Raw genomic sequence first — 21,026 nt, forward strand, 5'->3', positions numbered from 1 at the left:
GATGAATGACTGACCAGGACATGATGCACCTATCAAGGCAAGCCCTGAGTGAACTACTTCTTACCAAGTAGGCTCCACCCCCAACACCTCATTCAGTGTGAACGTAGCAACGCAGCAGCATGCTCATGACCCAGTCACACCTCAATGGTGCCACCAGCTTGGGCACAAGGCTCTAACACATGAGCCTTTTTGAGGGATACTTCACAGCCTTACTATATCAGATGTATAGAAAACAGACCATCTTATCTTTGTCACAGGTGAAGGCAGTGTCTTGGATGTAATATGGAAATCAGGTGGTTATAATTCTAGACCAAGAAAGCACCAAGCACTTAGAAAACATTACATATAACACCATTTATTGTCCGTTGTTTGATTTATCAACACATGAGAATAGATACAGAACCATATTTTGCAAGCAGATGTCTTCCCTTCTGTGTGTTTAAATTAGGGAAAACACTGATTACTGATGTTCTAGAGAACTGTACATTTTCATGCATAAATATGTAAAAATAGTAAAATATTACATGTTTTATGGCATACATCTTTAAATAATTTGATGAGCTCTCACTGACATATTTCCCAGGAGGAAAGGCTAGAACATTTAAAAATGAGTTTGGGTCCAAGTTCAGTAGTATTTACTATAGTATTTTTTTCTGTAATATATGTAGCAGCAGAGTATAGCACCCTGTATTTTGAATGTAAGGCTTTTGTTGTTGTTGTTTACACTCTTGAACTTTGATCATTTAAATAAAATTACTCTGCTTTCTTCATGGGCATAGTCATCTATAGATCTGCTTGAAGCTTTTAAATGATTTGGAAGATTTTAGGTTATTGGGGGTACTCTAAAACATCTTTGGTCACTATCTAGAACTTTATTTCATTCTAAATTACTGTTGGAAATATTTAATTTAGGGCCATATGATTTCCCAGAAATTGTTTTTGACACCATTTATGAACATTGGAGTGTACTCAGATCAGGTGGGAGGAGGATGTGGCGCTTCAAAGCAACCTAGACTGCTTGCAAAATCGTTATGCTTAGACTGAACCTCTGCTCCACGAATCTTTATCAGAGTGTGGTGAGCTGTGGAATGCTTTAGTCCCCCTTCCCAAAGAAAGTAAACCAATGGAATTCTGGGACACGGGGGTTGAGTGGGGAGGAAGCCAGCTGAAAAGACGGCTTTCCTTGGTGGTACTGCATCCTTGACTCTGATTAGCCCTCTCTTCTGGACCTTGTCTCCTGTGGAGATGGAGAAAGGGGAATGGAGACATTTTTGAGACTGGCTGGAGGACAGAACTCCTGGGGGAAAATACCAGGTGATCAAGGAAGCTGTGGACAAGGCTACTGAGGCCAATAGTCAAGGGGCCCTTGAGACCAAGGTCATGTCCAGACTCCATCAGTTTAATTTCAGAAGTGCCGTCCAGTTCGGTAAGAGAGTAGACTTGTGAGAGCAAATCACTTGACACCGTTTTGTCTTCTTGACCCACTGTTAATACACACAGTCACATCTGTACAGGAGCTTAGGAACTCCTGCATCTGGGACACAGGCTTCGCCCTGGAGCAAACAGAAGAGGATCTGGGACAGGGGATACCGATTTAGAACAGACTTCTGGAAATCTTTCAGATAATGTATTCACAACATGTTTCCCCGTTTCAAAATAAACGTTATCTCAGGCAGGGAAGAAAACAAATGGCCACGTTCATGCTGTGTTTGGATCAATTGATTACAGTGGGAATGCTGCTGGCTTCACTGGACACTTCATCTTTGAAGTGTGTGTAGTCTTTAAATGTTAGCACTGTCTGTCTAAATGTCTAATAATAATAGTTCCAGGCCATGGGTGGCAGTGTCTACTTTGAATATTGGAACAGCAAAAAATTGTTCTGGTCAAATGGAAGTTTTTTATTTTATATAAAATCAGATCAAAACCCAACTGAATCCCTGGTTCTGCTAGTTAGACTCAGCATAGATTTCAGTCCTAGTAGCAGGCATTCCCTCGGGGGCAAGGAGAAGAATTCCATGCTCTATGCTGTTGTCAACCCAGTTTTCTTGGATGAGGCTCTCAGACTCATGACTACTTCAGAAGCCCTGCTTTCTCTGCTTTGGTTGCTGCAGTGTGATGGGACAGATCTCACCCCAAAGATCCAGGACCTGAAGTTCCAGTGTATAGTATTTTTAAATATACCCAGGTAAGCTCTTTTCATACCTGTGCCTTTGTTTGATGGAAACTCTGTTTGACCTGGGGCATCAGATTTCATAAGTCAAACATCCAGCCCATGAAATCCCTAATTTTAATGTGCTGTCAAAGGTCCCATGTCTGCTGATTTTCTTCTGCTTGACTTGTTCCCTGTGGAAGGAGGTTTTGCCCATGATGTAGAATTCATTATTAATATTCTCCCAGCCTTGAGAGACTCAGGCCCTTTTCTAGAACATTGTCATTTGATTCTCATAACTGCCCCACACCCACCCCACAGCCTCCAGGAAGGCAGATGGGAATAGAACCCTGCTTTCACAGTCTCTCCAAAGCTGTTAGGAATGCATCCAGCCAGATGAGTATGGATTTCTCTGCCAGATGCTAGAATCCATCAGAGAGGCATGTTACAGACAGGGTTTAAATGCTCTTTAGAACTATTAGGCATCATGAGAAAGGAACACTTAGGACTGACTATTTTAAAAAGAAGCATATTACTTCAGTGGCATACAATTCGATTCTAGGTTCCCAAGCCAAGATGTTGGAAGGCACAGGCCTATCACCCTTCATTATTTGCTACCAACTCAGACAGCAATCTGCAGATATGCTGACCTTTGCTGAATTCAAGGACAATAAGAGATCTATAGAAATTTATGTCTAGGAAAACCTATCAAGGTCTCCAGGTCACTCCTGGCAGTACTCAGTTCCAAGCCTGTTTAGGAGCATGAGTCCATGTGGGTTTAGTAGAAGGCTTACAGATTTGGAGGAAATATTAGCTGGTAATGCCTCCTATCATATTTTCCTTTTTACTCCTGACCCTCCCCTCTTATGTGTCTGCTTCTCCTATTTTACAGTTTTATTTACTTTTTCCCTTCCTCGCCTCACCCTTTGCATCTCCTCTTCCTCTTTCCCTCCATTTCTTTTGAGAGAGGATCTCTCTAGAGGATCTCTCTAGACAGTTCACAGTCCTTCTCTCTTAGCCTCTTGTGTGCTGTAAGAGCAGGCATACACCACCATGCCTAGCATATTTTATTTCTTATCTTTTATTTACTTATTTAAAGTAACTTTCATTTATTCTTTTCCTATGGGAATTTCTTATCTTAATTTTATATGTAGTGGTAAATGTAGTGGTAAATGCTACTTAGTCCATGTCTTCTTTTATATTAGCATGAATTTTTCTTCATTTAAGACTATTATTAAATTATTAAAGATAACTCACGACGTAGAAAGCATGAACCCTAGAGTGCGAAATGTTGACAAATAATGATGGAAGGGAAAGATGGGTGCAACAGGATGCTTTTGTTGTAAAATTGTGGCTTATTTTTGCAAGGTTATGGTGTTTTGGAGATAAGATCATTTTTTTCATAATTGAAGGTATGCGTCAAGAACAGCAAACTGTTCTTATATTTAATAAACATCGAGCTTCACAAGAAAGGATTTTTAAAAGTTTATTTATAAACTGACCCAGAATCCTAACACCACCACCCCCACCCCCACCCCGTGTAGTCATGAGCATACTGTGTGAGAGCTTGGTGCATGTACACCTTAACTCCTAGAGCTGATCAGGAGGAGAATGAGGACTCTTTAACTGATGCTGACCTTGTCTGCAGATATTGTGCTGGCACAATGCCTTGGGGAAACCCTGGAGATCACCATGATTTTGAACCCCAGCGTCATGATGACGGCTACATTGAAGTCATCGGATTCACCATGGCCTCTTTGGTGAGAAATTTCTCAGTTTTACTGAAAACCCTTATGTGTAAGCTACAAATATATTGTAACTGCTCACAAATGAAAAATTGGTTTTCTCCAATGGCGTCTCACTGCCTGTACAGACCACACTCGAGGGCAGGCCTCATGCCCAGCAGTAGATGGCCAACACAAAACCGAATCAATAGTACTTGAAGGGTTTTTTGTTTTTATAATACTTTGTCTGAGCTTTTTTTTTAACCTTACAGTTCTTTTCTTATATATTATGGTTTCTGGTTTTGTGTTTTTATGGGATTTCTCTGTATACAAATGTGTGTATCTCTGCATCTGTATTTGTTTCTTGTGTTTTTCTTTGGCTTTTTTTTAAATGTTTTTTTTTTTGTTGTTGTTGTTTTTTTTTGTTTTTTTTCGAGACAGGGTTTCTCTGTGTAGCTTTGCGCCTTTCCTGGGACTCACTTGGTAGTCCAGGCTGGCCTCGAACTCACAGAGATCCACCTGGCTCTGCCTCCCGAGTGCTGGGATTAAAGGCGTGCGCCGCCACCACCGCCTGGCTCTGTTTTACTTTCTAGAGATTATGACATTTTGTGCTTATAAAGCTATTACACATTAACACACACACACACACACACACACACACACACACACAGCAACCGATTGATGTTTTTCCTGCCTTAGTAAGGAAATGAAGATTTAACTTAAAAACTAGTTATTTACATCCAATTTTATCTTGTTTATTTAGTAGATGAGTGTGTGGATTACCACAAAATACTTACAGACAAGAAAGACACCATTAAAATCACCTTAGTACTCTTCAGTTGCTACAGTATCCACATCTCTTCATATTTCAATATTGTATATTTATGTTAAAAACTGGATTTATAGTGTAAGTCCATCCAAACAGTTCAACTTATTCAATTAGGGTTGACCAATTAAGAATTATAAAAACAACTTATTTTATGTTGTATTACATAAATTATTATATAAACTCATAGTTTGTACAGCAAATCAAAATAAAGCCCCCACTGGTAACTTTGGGATGGCAGGGCTTGTGCTAGCCCCTATCTGTGAAAGATCAGAAGGTTGCATTCTGCTTTCATAAACAAAAACACAGCTGTCTTAATTTCTTTTCCCATTGCTGGGATAAAACCCCCTGGCAGAAGGGACTCTAGGGAAAAGTGTTTGCTTTGGCTTATAGTTCAAGGGTAAAGTCCATCATGGCGGAGAAGCAACGGCGGTAGAACCTTGATGCTGGTGGTCACACTGCATCCACAATAAGGAAGCAGCAGGCAGTAAATGCATGCTGCTACTCAACCCCTTTCTCTACTTTGTGTTGCCCAGGATCCCAGCCAAGGAATGGTGCCCCTGGTTATAGATGGGTTTTCCTACCTCAATTAATGTAATCACAAGATAGCTACCCAAGAGGCATGCCCAGAAATATGTCTTCCAGGTGGTTATAGATTGTCAACTTGACAATTAACATAGATCTCACTTTACCCATCTTGTGAATGACAGTGGTTTCTTCCTCAATAACCTCAAATTAAAGTACTTTAGCATAATAACCTATTGTGACTATATCGCAAGAATCTGTCATTTCAGTTGATAATGTCCCTAAAGGTGAGACTGACCTTTTCATTAGCATTTGAAAGGGAAGATATCAGGGCAGGCAAGCTGAAAATTCAGCTTCTGAGAAGGAGGGAGTTGGATAAAAGGAAGAAAGTATGCTGTGGATTTACTTTTGAGAGATGGTGTTCATAGAATGCTCTTTATCACCAAGGCTTTCTAAGCTAATAAAAAGGACAAAACAGTATTAAATTCAGAAAGTATGTGTATGACATTTTTACCCTTGCACAGGAAACAGAGAGAGGAAACGGGAAGCAAGACAGTGATACAAACTCTCAAGGCCCGCCCCCAGTGACATACTTCCACCAGCAAAGCTGTGTTTTCTTAGGATTCCATAAACCCCTCACACAGTTCCACCAACTGAGGACCAAGTCCTAGAATCCTTGAATCTCTGGGGGACATTTAAACCACCACACCTGGCCTCTAGAGTCTGGGATTTCTCTTTGATTCTCCAGCACTGTCCCCTTCCTTGCTTGCTTCCTGGCTCAAGAACTCTGCAGTAAAGCAGAGCTTTGAGCATCCTTTGCCTCTTTTGCAACACTAAGCCGTTGCATGTGTGGACTTTCTTTCCAGTGTCCCATGGTTAGTTTTCTTCTGCTTTATCTGCATCAGGATCTTAATATAGTCTTTTCTTCTTCTTTTTTTTTGGTGGTTTTGTTTATGATTGTATAATTAATTAATATCTGAATAGGAGAGATGCAGCAGATAGAAACTGAGTAGTTAACTGGGAGTTTAATGGTGGGACTCTGTACTCATGTTACCTTGGTTTACCCTCAGGTGAAGATGCAATGTCAAATAAGCATCGTTTATAACACAGGGTACCAAGGAAGGGGAAGTCTTGTAGATACCAACTTGCCAAGTAGGTAGGAAAAGGGCTGTATTATAAAGACAACCCCTGTGTCACAGTCACTGTATTGTCCCCAGTGGTTCTCTCTGGAAGTAGAAGATAGGGGAGCCACAGAAATAATCCAGATGTATCAGCTTGATAGGGCAGAAGGAAGAGTAGGGAGAATAGAGGGTGGATTTCCACCCCTACAGTTTACCAGGTCTAACCTGTGTGTGTCAAAGCACTGCATACCTCCCGCTGTTTAAATACAGCTGATCGAATGAATGGGATTCAGTACTCAGGAAAAAGAGGAATTTATAAACACATGAAAATGTGAGAAACCATAGTTGTCAGTGGGGAAATGGTTTAATGGTGCATAAATATAGATGAGCAGTTAGGGGGCAACAGATGAAACAGAAGGAAAGGGCCAGAACAGAGGATGCTCTGGAGAATTGATCTGGGTTTTCATTCTATTCAGTGTCTCTGAGGACTTATTCAAATGTTATTTTTAAATTTATTTATTTTTAAACTGTGTGTGTGTGTATCTGTGTGTGTTAGTGTGTGTCTTGTGTGTCTGTGTGTGTGTGTTTGTGTGTCTGTGTGTGTATGAGTGTTCACATGTGTGGGTTTACATTTGTATATGACTATGTGGAATGCAGAGGTTGACCTTGGATGTCTTTCTCACTTGCTCTCCACTTTGTTTCCTGAGGCAGAGTCTCTTGCTGACTCATGAGTTTCTTGATTTGGCTACTCTAGATAACCAGCTCATTCTGAAGAGTCCCCTGTCTCCTGAGCAATGGATCACCAATAGGCTACTGCACCTGCCCCAGCATATAATATGGGTGCTGGGATCTGATCTCTGGCCTTTAGACTTGCATAGCAAACTGTTTGTCTCTGAGCCATCTACCAGACTCTCAAATGTTCTTCAAATAAATATTTTAATAAGGATGTTAAGTTTAAAGTAGACAAAATAGGTATTGGAGATATGCCTTGGAGGTTAAGATCATGTGTTGCTCTTATAGAGGACTCAAGATCAGTTCCCAGCATCCACATAAACTCTAGCTCCCGGAGGATCTGACGCTTCTTACCTCTGTAGGTACCTGCACTCACATGCTCATATCCCCACATAGACAAACAGGCATATACATAATAAAAATAAACTAAAAAGCAGGCAGAATAATAGGGCAAAGCCCCAAGTATCACAGCACTCAGCCTTTATATTTGCTACTCATACACAATTTTAAGTCCTTCTCCCTAGTTTTAATTTGGAATGAACTTCACATTATGTTATTTAACCCACAAACATCTCAGAATGTTTTCTGACAATGTAGTTTAATAAATGAAAGCCATACTAATATTATGTGAAAATCAGTATATCCAGGTAAGACCAACTATCTGCCTGGTGCTCAGCGTTTCTGGTTCTCAAGCAGTATTTACCTTCTTATGACCAGTTGACAAGTTTACCAGGTCTCTGTAGTTCTGTCTTAACTCTTATTATAGCTCATTTATTTATTGATCAAACCAGGTCAGTGTTTTGTGACATTTTTGAGTTTGAATTTCCTGAAGCATCACTTAAAATGTTCTTTTGTCCTCTCTGGTTCCTATCTCCCACATGCATGTCCTTACAAAATGGCATTGATAAGTGCACCTAGTCCAAATGTCCAAAGTCTGAATGTTTTTCATTGACTGAATTTAGACATTTCAGAGTCTAAATGTAGTTCATTTCAAATAAAACCTTTGATTTCAGACCACTTTGGATTTTCATACCAGGACTGCTCAACTGTTGAAGTCTACATAATATTCTAAAATCCAAAAATAAGAAAAAGAAATACCTCTGAAACTCAAAACATTTCTGACCCAAACATTATGGATCAGGAAAATTCATCCTGGAGTTGGGTCTATAAACTCAACAAATTGTAGGTATTTACTCCAAATCTGCTTTGTAGGCCATAATTTTCTTCCAGAAAGAAGTGGAGAGTATATGGCTCAATCTTTTTTTTTTTTTTTTTTTAATGTTAGTGGATACTGGATCCAATAATAATTGAGCCTTGCAAAATAACAGCATACTAGTTCTGACCTGTATCTATCAACTGGAATATTTCAAGAAAGGGAAATTCCTCCCCACTTTCTCTTTGGTCACTTGCTCACACAGTTAGGCAGGATGGCCCATTCTTATTTTCGTTATTTCTTTTTCCGATAACAAGTTGGCCCACTGGCATCCTCGGGCAGAGAGTAGATTTAAAATGGATTTTTAGAAACCCACCCCATCATGCGTTTGGGGCTGTGGTCTTCTCCTGGAGTCTGGTTGGGCCTGTGAATTTGCTGATGGATCAAGGAGAGTGGGAGGCTAGAGAGATGGCTCAGGAGTTCAGATCCTCAGCTGTGTAAAATGTTCGGTGTGCTGACACATGCCTGTAATTCTAGGGCAAGGGAAGCAAGAGCAGGATTGATAAGCCTTGCTGGCCAGCCAGTTGGACCAAATGGGTGAGCTCTAGGTTCAACGTAAGCCTCTGTTTCAGAAAATAGAGAGGAAGGTACCCAGTAGAACCTATGTCTGGCTTCCATGTGCATTCATGCACCCATACATGTGTGTTCTCTCTCTCTCTCTCTCTCTCTCTCTCTCTCTCTCTCTCTCTCTCTCTCTCTCTCTCTCTCTTTCTCTCTCTCTCTCTCTCTCTCTCTCTCTCTCTCTCTCTCATACACACACTCACTCACACACGCACCCCCACACACACACACATGTGATATTGTGTAACTTCTGGGGTTGAACCATAAAAGGCCATGAAGCATTTAAGAAGTGGACAACAATGGCCACCTCTAATTCATCGTAATTTTATAAATTCAGAAGAATAATTAAAAAGCCTCTGTTTCCATCTTTCCATCTATCATCAGTTATAAATATTAGTGAATTCACAAGGGCCACACACATAAATAACATGCTACTAGGTAAAACTGGCTAAGGAGTGAGGCAAAAGAAAAGCCCTGTCTTCGGGGTGCTCACAGCTCCATCCATGATGGAGGGAAGACCAAGAATAAAGGAACAATGTCCAGGAAAGAGTTGGGAAAACTAGAGAGGAGTATTAGAAGCAACAGTGCCTGCTCGGTGCACTCCCAGCAAAGATTCCTAGGGGAGGCGGGCTCTCTCGAATGCAGTGGCCTATCAGGGCAACCAGTCTGAGAGCACGTGTGCATGGGGAGCTACAAGTGGTGTCATCAGTGTCCAGGTGAAAAGATGCCCATCCTGGAAGTGTGAAGGAGGAAGGTGCCACAAAGATGGAAGGGACTGGAGAGTCCCAGAGTCATTTGGACGTAGTGACCCACTGTGAAAGGGAGAAGAGCATCAATGAATCCTAGGAGGTGACTTGGGGCAATTAGTCAAAGGATGAATACTTTAAACAAGGCAGAAACTGTAAAACAGCATTGCAAAGGAACAGAGCTCTGAAATCCCCATAAGAAGGCAGCATATACTTAAAAAAATGTTAACTGAAAATGCATGACAGGAGGTCAGGGAATCTCTCTAGGTTAGATGGTGTTGGTGGGTCTATCAAACCCCCTTCTCTCCCATCCTGTTGCTAGTGGGGATGGGAAGGGGAGAAAATTAATATATGAGATTTGGTGAAGAGGAAATGGAATCCTAAAGTCATGCCGACTATTGTGTCCTCTTTGCACAGTGTGAACGGTACAGTGTTTCATGCGGTAGTGTCAAGTGTGTGAGAGAACCTCCAATTCTAGTGACTGTAGTTGCTGCCAAGGTCGAAAATCCTACCTTAGAAAAAATGGAGTTAACTCTGCTTAACTGTTTAAGTATTCCATTAAGAGCTGTATACCTTTGAACGTCATGTGCACTCTAAATAACCCTGGCAGAGTATTTCTGAATGTTCACATGCATCTAACTCTATCACTCATCCAATGGTAGAATATTGTAGTATTTTTTTTCATTTAGTATGAAAGAATTTTATGTTTAGTCCTTGAATTTTCCATTCATTGATGCTAGTCTATTGATTATATTTTCAAGAAGGTAAATTATGTAAAATTCTAAGTTTGTGCTTAAGATGGCTGTCTAAACAAAATGGTATGAGTACTTGAATGTATGTGTTCTCTCTCTCTCTCTCTCTCTCTCTCTCTCTCTCTCTCTCTCTCTCTCTCTCTCTGTGTGTGTGTGTGTGTGTGTGCATACTTAAAATATATTCAATATAATTTAAAACCTTAACTAGTAGGTCAAGCTTTTATGCAGCAAATTATTTTTTTCTTAGAGATTGACATGTCTGAAGTCATTAAAGGCTGCATATTTTTAAGGTCATGCAATAAACTAATAAATATTTTTGTATATTGCTTATAATTTAAGTACATCCGAAGAACAGAAAACTCAGGCTGACTTTTGGAAAGAGATTTTAAATTGAATTACTGGAATAGGGAAAAAAAAAACTATTTCTTTTAGAGTGTTTATCTTGTAATTGCAAACCTCAAAGAGAAATCTTCAATTGACTCTGTTGGTTGTGATGCATTCCTGCTAATTAAGATGATTCCTCATTGGGTACTGGGTATCCTGATTGCCTTTTTGGGTTTTACAGAACCCATAATCAGGCATTATAATTTGTATTTGTTTCTGCCACAATTTTTTTTGCTATTATGGTTGGGAAGGGCCTTTCATGTTGAATTTGTTTCTAAGTAATTTAAAACTTTTCAAGACAGTTCAAAGCATGACTCATATGGAGGAAGTGGGACCCTCATTTTGTGATTCTGCCTGATTTTAGGCTCCTCAGCTTTGAAGAAAGCACATTGATCTCTCTGTCAATTGACATTAAAATGTATAAGTTCTTTTACATTTCTGAATGAGGAAAGCAAAGGGTTGTTCAGTCTGAAAAAAATACACAGATTCCCAGGCTGAGGTTTTATTCTTCTACATTATGTGATCTCTTATACTATTTAGAAAATAAAATGCTAAGTGTTTGCTCATTTTATGATATGCATAAGTGTAAGAACTGAAGTGAAAATAACAGATCTAATCATAACACAGATAGTTACTCATATTCCAATGTGTTTCCTCTCAGTGACTTTGTTTTTATGTTTGAAAACAAACATAAAATTTTAAAAGTGGTATAATTTTTCTAAGAGTTTTTTTTTTTTTAATGTCATTGAATCAATACCTTCTTTCCTGGGATTTGTCATAACAAAGCAAATGGAAACCCACACAGAGGTTCACACACAATTACATCAGTATGGCAGTAGGCATTGTTCTACATACCATGGTGGCTTTCTTTGTATTTAATCATTATCACAAAAATGCACTACAAGTGGCAAACTATGTTTTTATTGTATAAGCATATCACAATTTACATGATAATCATTCCTTTATGTAACTTTCATGTTTCTGATGTTTGGTGTCATAAACAACCCTGTAATTAATGTTGTGTGTGAACTCTCTGAGTTCAAGTTGTTATGACAAATCCCCAGGGAAGGAGGCATTGATTCAATGCTATAAATGTTTTTAAAACTCTTACTAAAAATTACAAAACCACTTTCTTTAATATTTACTGACACACTCATAATGTGCTGAGTGATAAGAGCTGTTGTAGGTTTAAAACTCTACAGATAATAAAAGTGGTGATGGAGAACAAATGCCTGAAGGAGTTAGGTATGCCTTGTGAAGTTGCAGAACTCTGGAACAAATAGTTATTGCCTACTAAACAACACAGATGAGTAAGGACAGGCACATCTTCATTATTACACTTTGTCTTTCGAAAAATCCATTATTTTTGTACATGTTTATGAGTGGTTCACCCTTTATTATTGAGTTGCAAGAGATATATTCTAGATACAAGTCTTTTGAAAGATTTATTTATTGCAGATATGTCCTATCTACTTTGTGTGTGTGTGTGTGTGTGTGTTCTTCATGTCTCTTTTAAGGAACATGCATTTTCAGCATTATTTATTTTATTTATAATTTTTTTGAGAATTTTGTACACAAATACACTGTATTTATATCATTTTCATTAGTCTTTCAACATTCCCACCCCACCCTAATAACCTACTTCCTCTAAGATTCACTTTGAATACTTTTGAGACCTCTAGTTTTATAAATTAGGCTTAATTTGTGTTAGGGTTACACACACACACACACACACACACACACACACACTTAAAATCTTTATAGATTCCAAGTTATCCTGGGAAAGCATTCTCCTTTATTGTCTCCTTGATTATTTATAGTTTAAGGTTTCATGTTAAGTAAGTAACTGAACTCAAGAAAGCTTTTGTGCATTATACAAAGTAGTATTCCTCCATTAAATACATTTGTTGTTTTCTCTAGTATTATTGCTGAGTGAAGTTTCCTCTTCTGTAGGAATTGTCCTAGATCTTTCCTTGAATTCTATTTCCTTCCATCCACTTATTTTTATGTCAGTGTACACTGCTTGCTTAGTTGCCTTTCTAGTAATTTTGTTCTTTGACAATTTCACATGTCCTACAGTACCTCCTTTCTGTCCCTATCCCTATCAAAGCCATCCTCCAACTCTACCTATCCCCTTTACATGCTTGTGACTTTTGGTTTTACTAGGCCATATACTTAACCAAAAGATTGGAACTGTCCATTGAAGCTGGATGGAGTCACTTGTGGGTATGAAGGCCTGATTCCCTTCTCCATGATTCTGTAAACAGACCGTAGCACAGACAGTGGCTTTAGATCACATAGCTGTGGTTTTTACATGTGTTTGTATGGAAGTCAAAGCTGTAGTAGTGAAAGGAGGAGTTATGGTCTTCTGCATTCTTTGCCTGATGGCTCCATCTTTTCTGCTGTGGGTTCTTATGTCACCTCTCATTGGCTCTCTCCTCTCACCTCACTTTTTCCCTTGCAAGGGCCTTTGTGAGTATGTGGCACTCACTCCAGTAAACCCGGACAATTGTCCTTCCTTCCCATCCTTTGTTTACTCATGCTGGAAAATGTGCTTTTGCTGTGTATGGGTTTCATAGTTTTGATCAGTTAGAACATGGGCATCATTTGGTGATGGTGGCCTGGGTGTTGCTCTGCACGCTGCAGTGGTTTTCTTTATATTCAGTCTGTTTTAGTTGCATTGATTCTCATGAAACTGAAGATTGACTTTGTTCATATACTGTCTGCACTATTATTCTTTTCCTATGGGTTCAGTTAAAGAGTTTGCTAATTATTGTCACACAGACAGTGGGATAATGTGGAACATTCCTGTCTGTGTTGCTGACATCAGTAATATCTATCGATCTGTTTCCACCTTCTGTGACCTGTTTCTTCCTGTAGGATCCAATTTGCTACTAAGCTTTCCTGTGAGATATTTTTTCCTTCTGTATAAATCACAGTTTCTTCTTTGTACATCAAGTTCCATTGATTATCTACTGAGTAGATAATTTATTGAATGTAATCTAAATTCTGTTTTATTGTTATCCAGTACATATTGTTTTAACATTACCTTTTTGAATTCTTTCTTTACAAAATATAAAACATGTCTAATATAAATAATGAATACTAACAGTTGAGAGTTCAAAAATGTCTGGCGTGGCCCATTTCTCAGGATGTATTGTTGATTCTGTCACTATTTTAGCTTTCAGGATATTACAGATTTTAGAGTAACAATTATTTCTTCAAGTAACTCTAAAGCATAGAGATTTTTCTGTAAATTGTGCCATATATCCTCAGATTAATGTTGCTCTAAAGGCTATGAAATCAAGTGGGCATTTTTCTTCCTCTTTGTCCTGTTATGACCTTAGTCACAACCCGTTAGTACTGCTTAGAATCTACGTCTATTGAACAAAGGTGAAAAGGGCACCATGTGCATATAAATACTCTGAATGAGAAAGAATATTTAGATTTTTCAAAGTCTTTATCTTGTCATTAAAAGGGGATTTGCAAATACAAGATAAGTAAAATTATTAGTGAGTTCTAAATCTTGTATGCATTAGCTAGAAGGAGAATTTTCAGATCAACTCCCTGACTTTCTTAATTGTCCCACTTTATCTTGACAATGACTGTACATTAATAGATGGCAGATGGAGAGAAAGAAAGAGGGATAATTCTAGATGGGGGGAGGTTGTATTTGAGAACATAGTATCCTTGAATTATAGGCACAACCTAGAACCATAAAATACTAGCACTGAAAGAGATCATAACAATAAACCCAAATCAGTTCCCATCTGAGGAAAGGGATGTGGGATTAGTTCCTCTGTAAGTATTTAATTATATGGACACTCATTGGGGAATTATTCTTGCTTACTGTTGCTACTACAGCATCTAGTATAGTGGAACTTTCCAGCATGCTGGTGTTCAGTTTAATTCTTGATGAAATGGGGGGAAAGCAAGAAAACCTAAACGACATAGCTCCGTGGAAAGAGAATGGTTGCCAAAGCTTGAGTGGGACGTTGTGAACTAACTGGTTATGGTGCTACTACTAGTTATCTAGGTAGAATTTCTTCCTTCTTGACTTGCATAGTGTGTTGGAGAGGGAGGAACCCATATGGGCTAGTTTCACTAAGGCTAACAAAGCACAGAAGGTTAGTTAGAGGATGTTAGAAGAACAGAAAAGAAGATAGTCTGTAGATTACCTGCTCATAAGTCACCAGCCACACAGTCTCTGTCACTTCCAATGTTACAAAGAGAGTGGAGTTAGATGGTGCGATTAGTTCTAAGGAGCCCAGATAATCACTAGAACTTTGGAGACATGGCATTCTGAAAAGCCTGTTGATTGGCTTTGTCCTGAGGGTTGTAAAGCAGGAGGCAGTTTTCTGAAAGGGAGTGATTTATTCCATGAGAAGTGGGTCCATTGCTGTGCTGTTTGTGTGAGTCAAAGAGCGAGAGGTGGCCTGGGAATGGAATCACAGAGGAGGATTAGCCACAGAGAGGATGCTTGGAAAAGAGAGAGGGGCTCAAGTCCTGTGGCCAAAAGTCTGGATAATTGGCTTTTAAAGGAAGGTTTATTTGGCTCACAGTTCCATCAGCGGTCACTTGGGCATTGTATTTGGGTTTATGCCATAGCAGCATATCATGGCAGGGGCACGATATAGAAAGAGTAAACTCAGTAAAGAGGGGCTATGGTCCTGATAGCCCTTCAAAGGCATGGCACCAGTGACCTAACTTAGTCCCACAAGGCTCTACTTCTTAAAGATTCTACCATCTCCCAATAATGCCATGGACTGGAAAACAAACATTCAACACATCCCCTTTCAGAGGACATTTGAGATCCAAACAGTAGTGCTGAGTGTGGAAGTAGAGGTCTGTAATCCCAGTACTAAAGAGTTTGAAGCAGGAAGATTGATGCTTCAAGGTCAGAATAATCAGCTGCATGGTAGTATCTTCTTTTGATAAAAAGAAATGATAACAATATCATCATCTACAACGACAACACTCCAAACCATGGAAGATGGAACAAATACTTTGCTTTCTCTTTCAGAATGGAAATTTTTGTATTTATTTTTTTCATTTTTTTCTTTGTATCTGATATGGAATATTATATTGATTATAGTTTTCTATATGTACTGGGAACTATTCCCAACACCCCTGGCTAAATTGTTCATCATTCACTCAATAAGCTATATTGTTGCATCCATAAGATCATGTCCTCAGAAAGATGAGTATATTTTTCTCTGAACATTTCCATTCATTATCTCTGTTGGTGGATGAACACCAGTATTTTAATGACATGTTTTTTTTTAAAAAAAAAACAACAACAGCATTTTGATTCTTTCTCTAATAAGAATAGTAAAATATCCATTGATCTTTGTATTCTTTCACATTATTCTAATTATATTTGGGCATTTTTTCCAACCTTAGTTACAGAGTTGATTTCATAAATGTACTAGGTTAGATTTTTAGACTTTAAAGCTTTCAGAATGTCTTAAGTTGAATAACTAATTTTGTTTATTTTATCACCGTATTTACTGAAACAGTTTTGAAATGGTTTGAAAAGGCTCGAGTTAAAAAAAAAAAATCTTGTCCAAGTTTTAAATCTTGCTAAGGATAGCTGTACACCTAAGCATTAGCAAATGAAATTTAGAAGTTGGCAAAGATGATTTTGCCTTTTTTACTTATTTTTCATTATGCTGATAGTATTGACTTAATGGGAATAGATAACATTAAGGGAAGATTTTGTGTTAATTAATTTGGCATGAGGGCTGTCAAGATGGCTCAGCAGATGAAGGCACATGCCACCAAGCTTGGCATTACAACTCCTGGGATCTGTATGGTAGAAGGAGAAAATCCACTCCTGCAAATTGTTCTCTGACTTCTACATGTGCCATATAGCATGCAACCCCAACATGCAAGATACAAAAACTCACTCATCCTTTTACTGGTACAGCTACATTTGGATTTATAGTGTGTCAAATGGAAAGTGGTCATCTATGGGAATTTATGGTACAGTTGCTCAGAAGCTTTGCATATTTAGTTCATTTGTAGCTGTGGTTTCAAGTTCTTGCCGATGGCTTTTTGCCGACGTTATCAAAGGCTTTTGGTTATCCGCCATGGATTTAGGTGTGACTCTCCGAAACCCTAGTTGCTGACTCTTGGCTCCTCTTTGCCTTGTTTGGATAGGCTGCCCTGCAGGTCGGAGGTCACGGAGAAAGGCTGCACCAGTGTCGGGAAGTGATGCTTCTGACTTACAAGTCCATCCCCATGCAAGTCGATGGGGAACCGTGTAGGCTGGCCCCCGCCATGATTCGGATCTCCTTGAGGAATCAGGCCAACATGGTACAGAAGAGCAAGCGGAGAACCTCCATGCCTTTGCTCAATGAGTGAGTCTTGGCTTGCCTTCCTGGGTGACATGGAGACACTGGAAAGCAGATGGCAGAGCATGTGCATGGTCTGGGGACCTCACTGTGTTGGAAAGGGGAGAGAAGTCAAGAAAGCACCATAGGCCCTAGATTGCTCTCATGGGAACACGTGCAACCAATTTACCTTTTACTTGATGGTTATTTGTCCTTCTTTGGGGTAAATTTGGGGTTGTATGTAAGATAGATGACTCTCCTTCGCTGACCTCTTAGGTATCTATTGTGTTCAGATGAGCTGGTTTTAATTTTTAGTTTGGTTTAGAGAGGTCTGTCACTAGCCCCTTTTTATGTTGTATTTCTTTCTGCCTGTCAATGAGTGGGTCCTTTTGGGGTCCCATGTCCTCTGATGCTTCAGCTCAGTTTTGCCTTCCAAGGCAGCAACTACTGTCCATACTTAAGTCAACTCACTACGTCTACTTTAAACACCTGGTGTCCCTTCCTCTCTACACGTTTTCTTTTTTTTTTAGGTGTTTTGATAAACCGATTCAAGGTAAGACAATAAAGAATAGGTAACATAGAACATATGTTCTTTTTCTAGTGTACTTTACTCAAATTGGTGACTTAATTGTCTGCTTGGGATTGGAGAGGTAGCTGGAGAGAGAAGAGGATTTGGGTCATCTTTTTGAGTATCTTCTAGATATCATGCCATCATGCCTAAGGTCATTTCAGGGCTTAGTCTTGGGTCATTCTCTGTCACAGTGAGGGGCCTCAAAGGTACACCTCCTGTTTGCTGTCTGTGTTGCATGGTTACCTATTGTACTGAATGGCTAGCTTCCTGGCGGTGCCTGCAAGGCAGGGGCATGCTTTGCCATGTGTTCATGAAGTCAAGGTGAGAATCTGCACAAGTTCCCAGAATAGCTGATGACGCAGGTGCCACAGCTCCTGTCACCTCTCTCTGTGGCAGCATATGCTCAGGAAGAGCACCAGACAGCGCTCTCCAGGCACTTCAGCTTTTGGCATCCGCTTCTCAGTTGGAGGCTGGCGTGAGAAGTCCTCTTCCTCTGTTCTTGGAGTCTGGACTTCCTGGAACATTGTCCTGGTTGTTTCCTACAGCTTCCGTTTATTCCATTTCCTCTGAGTTGATAGTTCTTGCTTTATTTACATTTTGCAGCTGGCAAAACTCTTGGCATATTGCTGATGCTTTCTGTCCTTGCTGCCTTCTCCTACATCTAGGTTGAAGACATAATTGTTGAGTTTATATTGTTAAAAAAGATGAGACGTCAGCAGTTGTATGTGGTTCTCCTTATGTCTTCTAGAAATGCTAGTCAAACCATGACACAACGGTTCGGCAGAAACCTAAGAACTAATGAGTGGAAAGTTACCTCTGAATTTGTACAGTGGCCGAGGTGCCTAGGTCACCTGTAGATCATCTACAAAAAGGATAGACTAAAGCTCAGTGAGTTCGCTATTGCTGTAGTGAAGGGTACGATCTCATGACCTTCTTAGGCATAAAACTGTTTCTAGGTGCTCAGTTTCAAACAACTGTTACGCTTCTGTCAACAAAGAATTTGTCTTCTCTAGGTAATCCTGTTGATTAGAGTTCATTTGGGTTTGTTTATATGCAAAATAAATACACATAATTTTTTGTTTTGTCCTCACAGCATGCGTGATATATGGTATTTCTTGCACTTAATTGTACAGGTATCCAAGAGCAGCCTCATCTAAAAAAACACTGACACTTCCTTCCTGGGGTAGTGTTCCCATTATAACAGCCCATGTCACACAGGAGACCCATGTGCAATGGGAGTCAGAGTACACTATTCAGTTTTCAAAAGAAGAATTAAAATTTGGAGAATAAGAAATACTTTAATCACTATATATAAAATTATTTCACTCTATTTTAAGGAAATCAGTACTTTTTCAAAGAAAAAGGAGTAAACCTGGTTATCTGGTCATACTAAACCTGGCTTTCCCTCTCTTTAATCTTTTTTCATCTTTATAGTTAGTTTATTTCTACTTCATTATAAAACATTTCTTTAGTCCCCTCTCTCTTTCTCGTTTTAGATCTAATTTCTTCCTCTGTATTTCCAAGTAGAGTTTCGATTTTAAAGTCAATCTGGATTTGAAGACTTTTTCTTTAGCCTTCTGGGCCTTTGAACTTGTCTCTGTGTTGTCCAACATTGTATGATGTTACTCTATTTCTCTTTCTGCCTACTTGTTTCTCTTTCCTTCCTTGCTTCTTTTCCTTCCTTCCTTTGTCCCTCTTTTTCTTGCTTTTTTTATAAACTAAAAAAAAAACCACACATTTCATTTGCTTAATTTGCTTATATATTTTTTCTTACTAGAAGAGGCAGAAAACTAGTTTACAGTGTCATAAAGTTTGTATCCCAAAGGCTTGTGTGTGTGCATGTGTATGCATATGTGTGTGCATGCAAGTGTGTGTGTATGCATGTATGTATGTGTGTGGGTATATGTATATTATTCCCAGTGAAGGGATGGTAGCTGCTTGGTTCATCTAAGGAATTGAGTTCCTTTCATTCTTGTTATCTTGGAAGACTTGCTATTTTAATAGTGTAGTTCCTGGAATAACTGTTTCTTCTTCCCTTGAATGCTGGTGTGTCTCACACATCCGCTGTTTCTTTGGGATGTTGAATCTTAGATCTGTGATTTCAGCCTTGACTCTTTTTCAAAACTGAAGACTATTCCTCAAACACTGCAGTTGACAGTGTTGTCCTTAATGAGGTTTTGTGGCAATCTTAGATTGCACACTGAGAACCAGACTCTTAACTCTACTCCCTGTGCATTTCCTCCTTATCATCCACATGAATCTGATCCTCACCCATGTGCTCATTCATCATACCTCTGGCCCCTGGAGCCATCTCACTGACCTCCACTTTTCTACACTTAGCAGGCTAGCTATCACGTTCCTTGAAACCCATGTTCAGTTCATCACTCACATATTTAATACACACCATCTCTTCTGTTCTCTAGGAAACTGCTAATGTGTTCTCACTACAGATTCATTCCCCAGCTCACTCGGCTGCCCCTCTTCAGAAAGACAGTTTTTCCTCTACATCAATTAGAATGGTCTTCCTAAAAGTGGAAAGCTCACGTTCCTATCTTCACAGATGTTTTTGGTCTTTGCCATCTTCGTCCTGTTCTCCTTTGTTGTGGGAAACTGTTGCCTTTCTTGATCACTCTTTTGCCCCTGGTTTTTCTTCTCGCAGCGGCCTCCCTTGCTCCTTTTATCTGCCAGTCTGGCTCACAGTGCAACATCCACCTTGTATACTGCTTCCATCAAGAACTGTCCCTTAGCTAATTTTAGCAGTTGGTTGTATCTCTTGATGCTGTTTCCATCGCATCATCTGTCAACATAGTGCTTCCATCACCTGCTGGCCTCTCTCTGCTCTGCTCTGTGGGGAGGCCCTAGATTTCTCCTCTCAGGGTTTCTGGTACCTGTCAGCATCTCTGAGACATGGTCACATATTGAATCAATGACTCACAAGTGGACCCCATTATACTTCTATTTTTGTGTCATTTCTTGGAAACTATTAATAAAATAACATCAATCTAAAATCTCATGAATATAGATAGAGGAAATATAAAATATGTTCTGAAGATGTTCTCTTACAAGTGTAGGAGAGATATTGGATCATTTAGATATGGTTACATGGATAATTGGAAGGAGCCTCCATGAGAGACAGCTAAATAGTAGGCCTTCATGATGCCACTCAGTCCATATTTATTATGAAAGGAAAAATATTTTCTATAAGATAATGCCAATTTTATTAGTATATACAAAATAAAATATGTTCACTAACTCCATATTGTCAAGGGAACATACTTCATTTTATTATAACATATGAATCTACAAAGATTATGGAGTCCAGTAAATATTTTCTTCACAAAATGTCAGATATTTTGTCTAGTTTTTTTTTAACTAATATCCTAGCAA

General features: G+C 39.2%; 1 protein-coding gene across 5 annotated transcripts in view; it reads left to right on the forward strand.

Annotated features, from left to right (window-relative positions):
• Positions 1-21,026, forward strand: part of Dgki (diacylglycerol kinase iota) — a 452,147-nt gene that overhangs the window by 276,944 nt on the left and 154,177 nt on the right. For all 5 annotated transcript variants that reach the window (XM_015989976.3, XM_015989977.3, XM_076566517.1 and 2 more), the window contains exons 18-20: positions 2,112-2,185; positions 3,798-3,909; positions 16,896-17,095. In XM_015989976.3, coding sequence (XP_015845462.1) covers positions 2,112-2,185; positions 3,798-3,909; positions 16,896-17,095 — 386 coding nt within the window. The remainder of the gene's footprint in view (positions 1-2,111; positions 2,186-3,797; positions 3,910-16,895; positions 17,096-21,026) is intronic.

This window comes from Peromyscus maniculatus, chromosome 3, assembly GCF_049852395.1.
Source record: "Peromyscus maniculatus bairdii isolate BWxNUB_F1_BW_parent chromosome 3, HU_Pman_BW_mat_3.1, whole genome shotgun sequence".
Classification (NCBI taxonomy): Eukaryota; Metazoa; Chordata; class Mammalia; order Rodentia; family Cricetidae; genus Peromyscus; species Peromyscus maniculatus.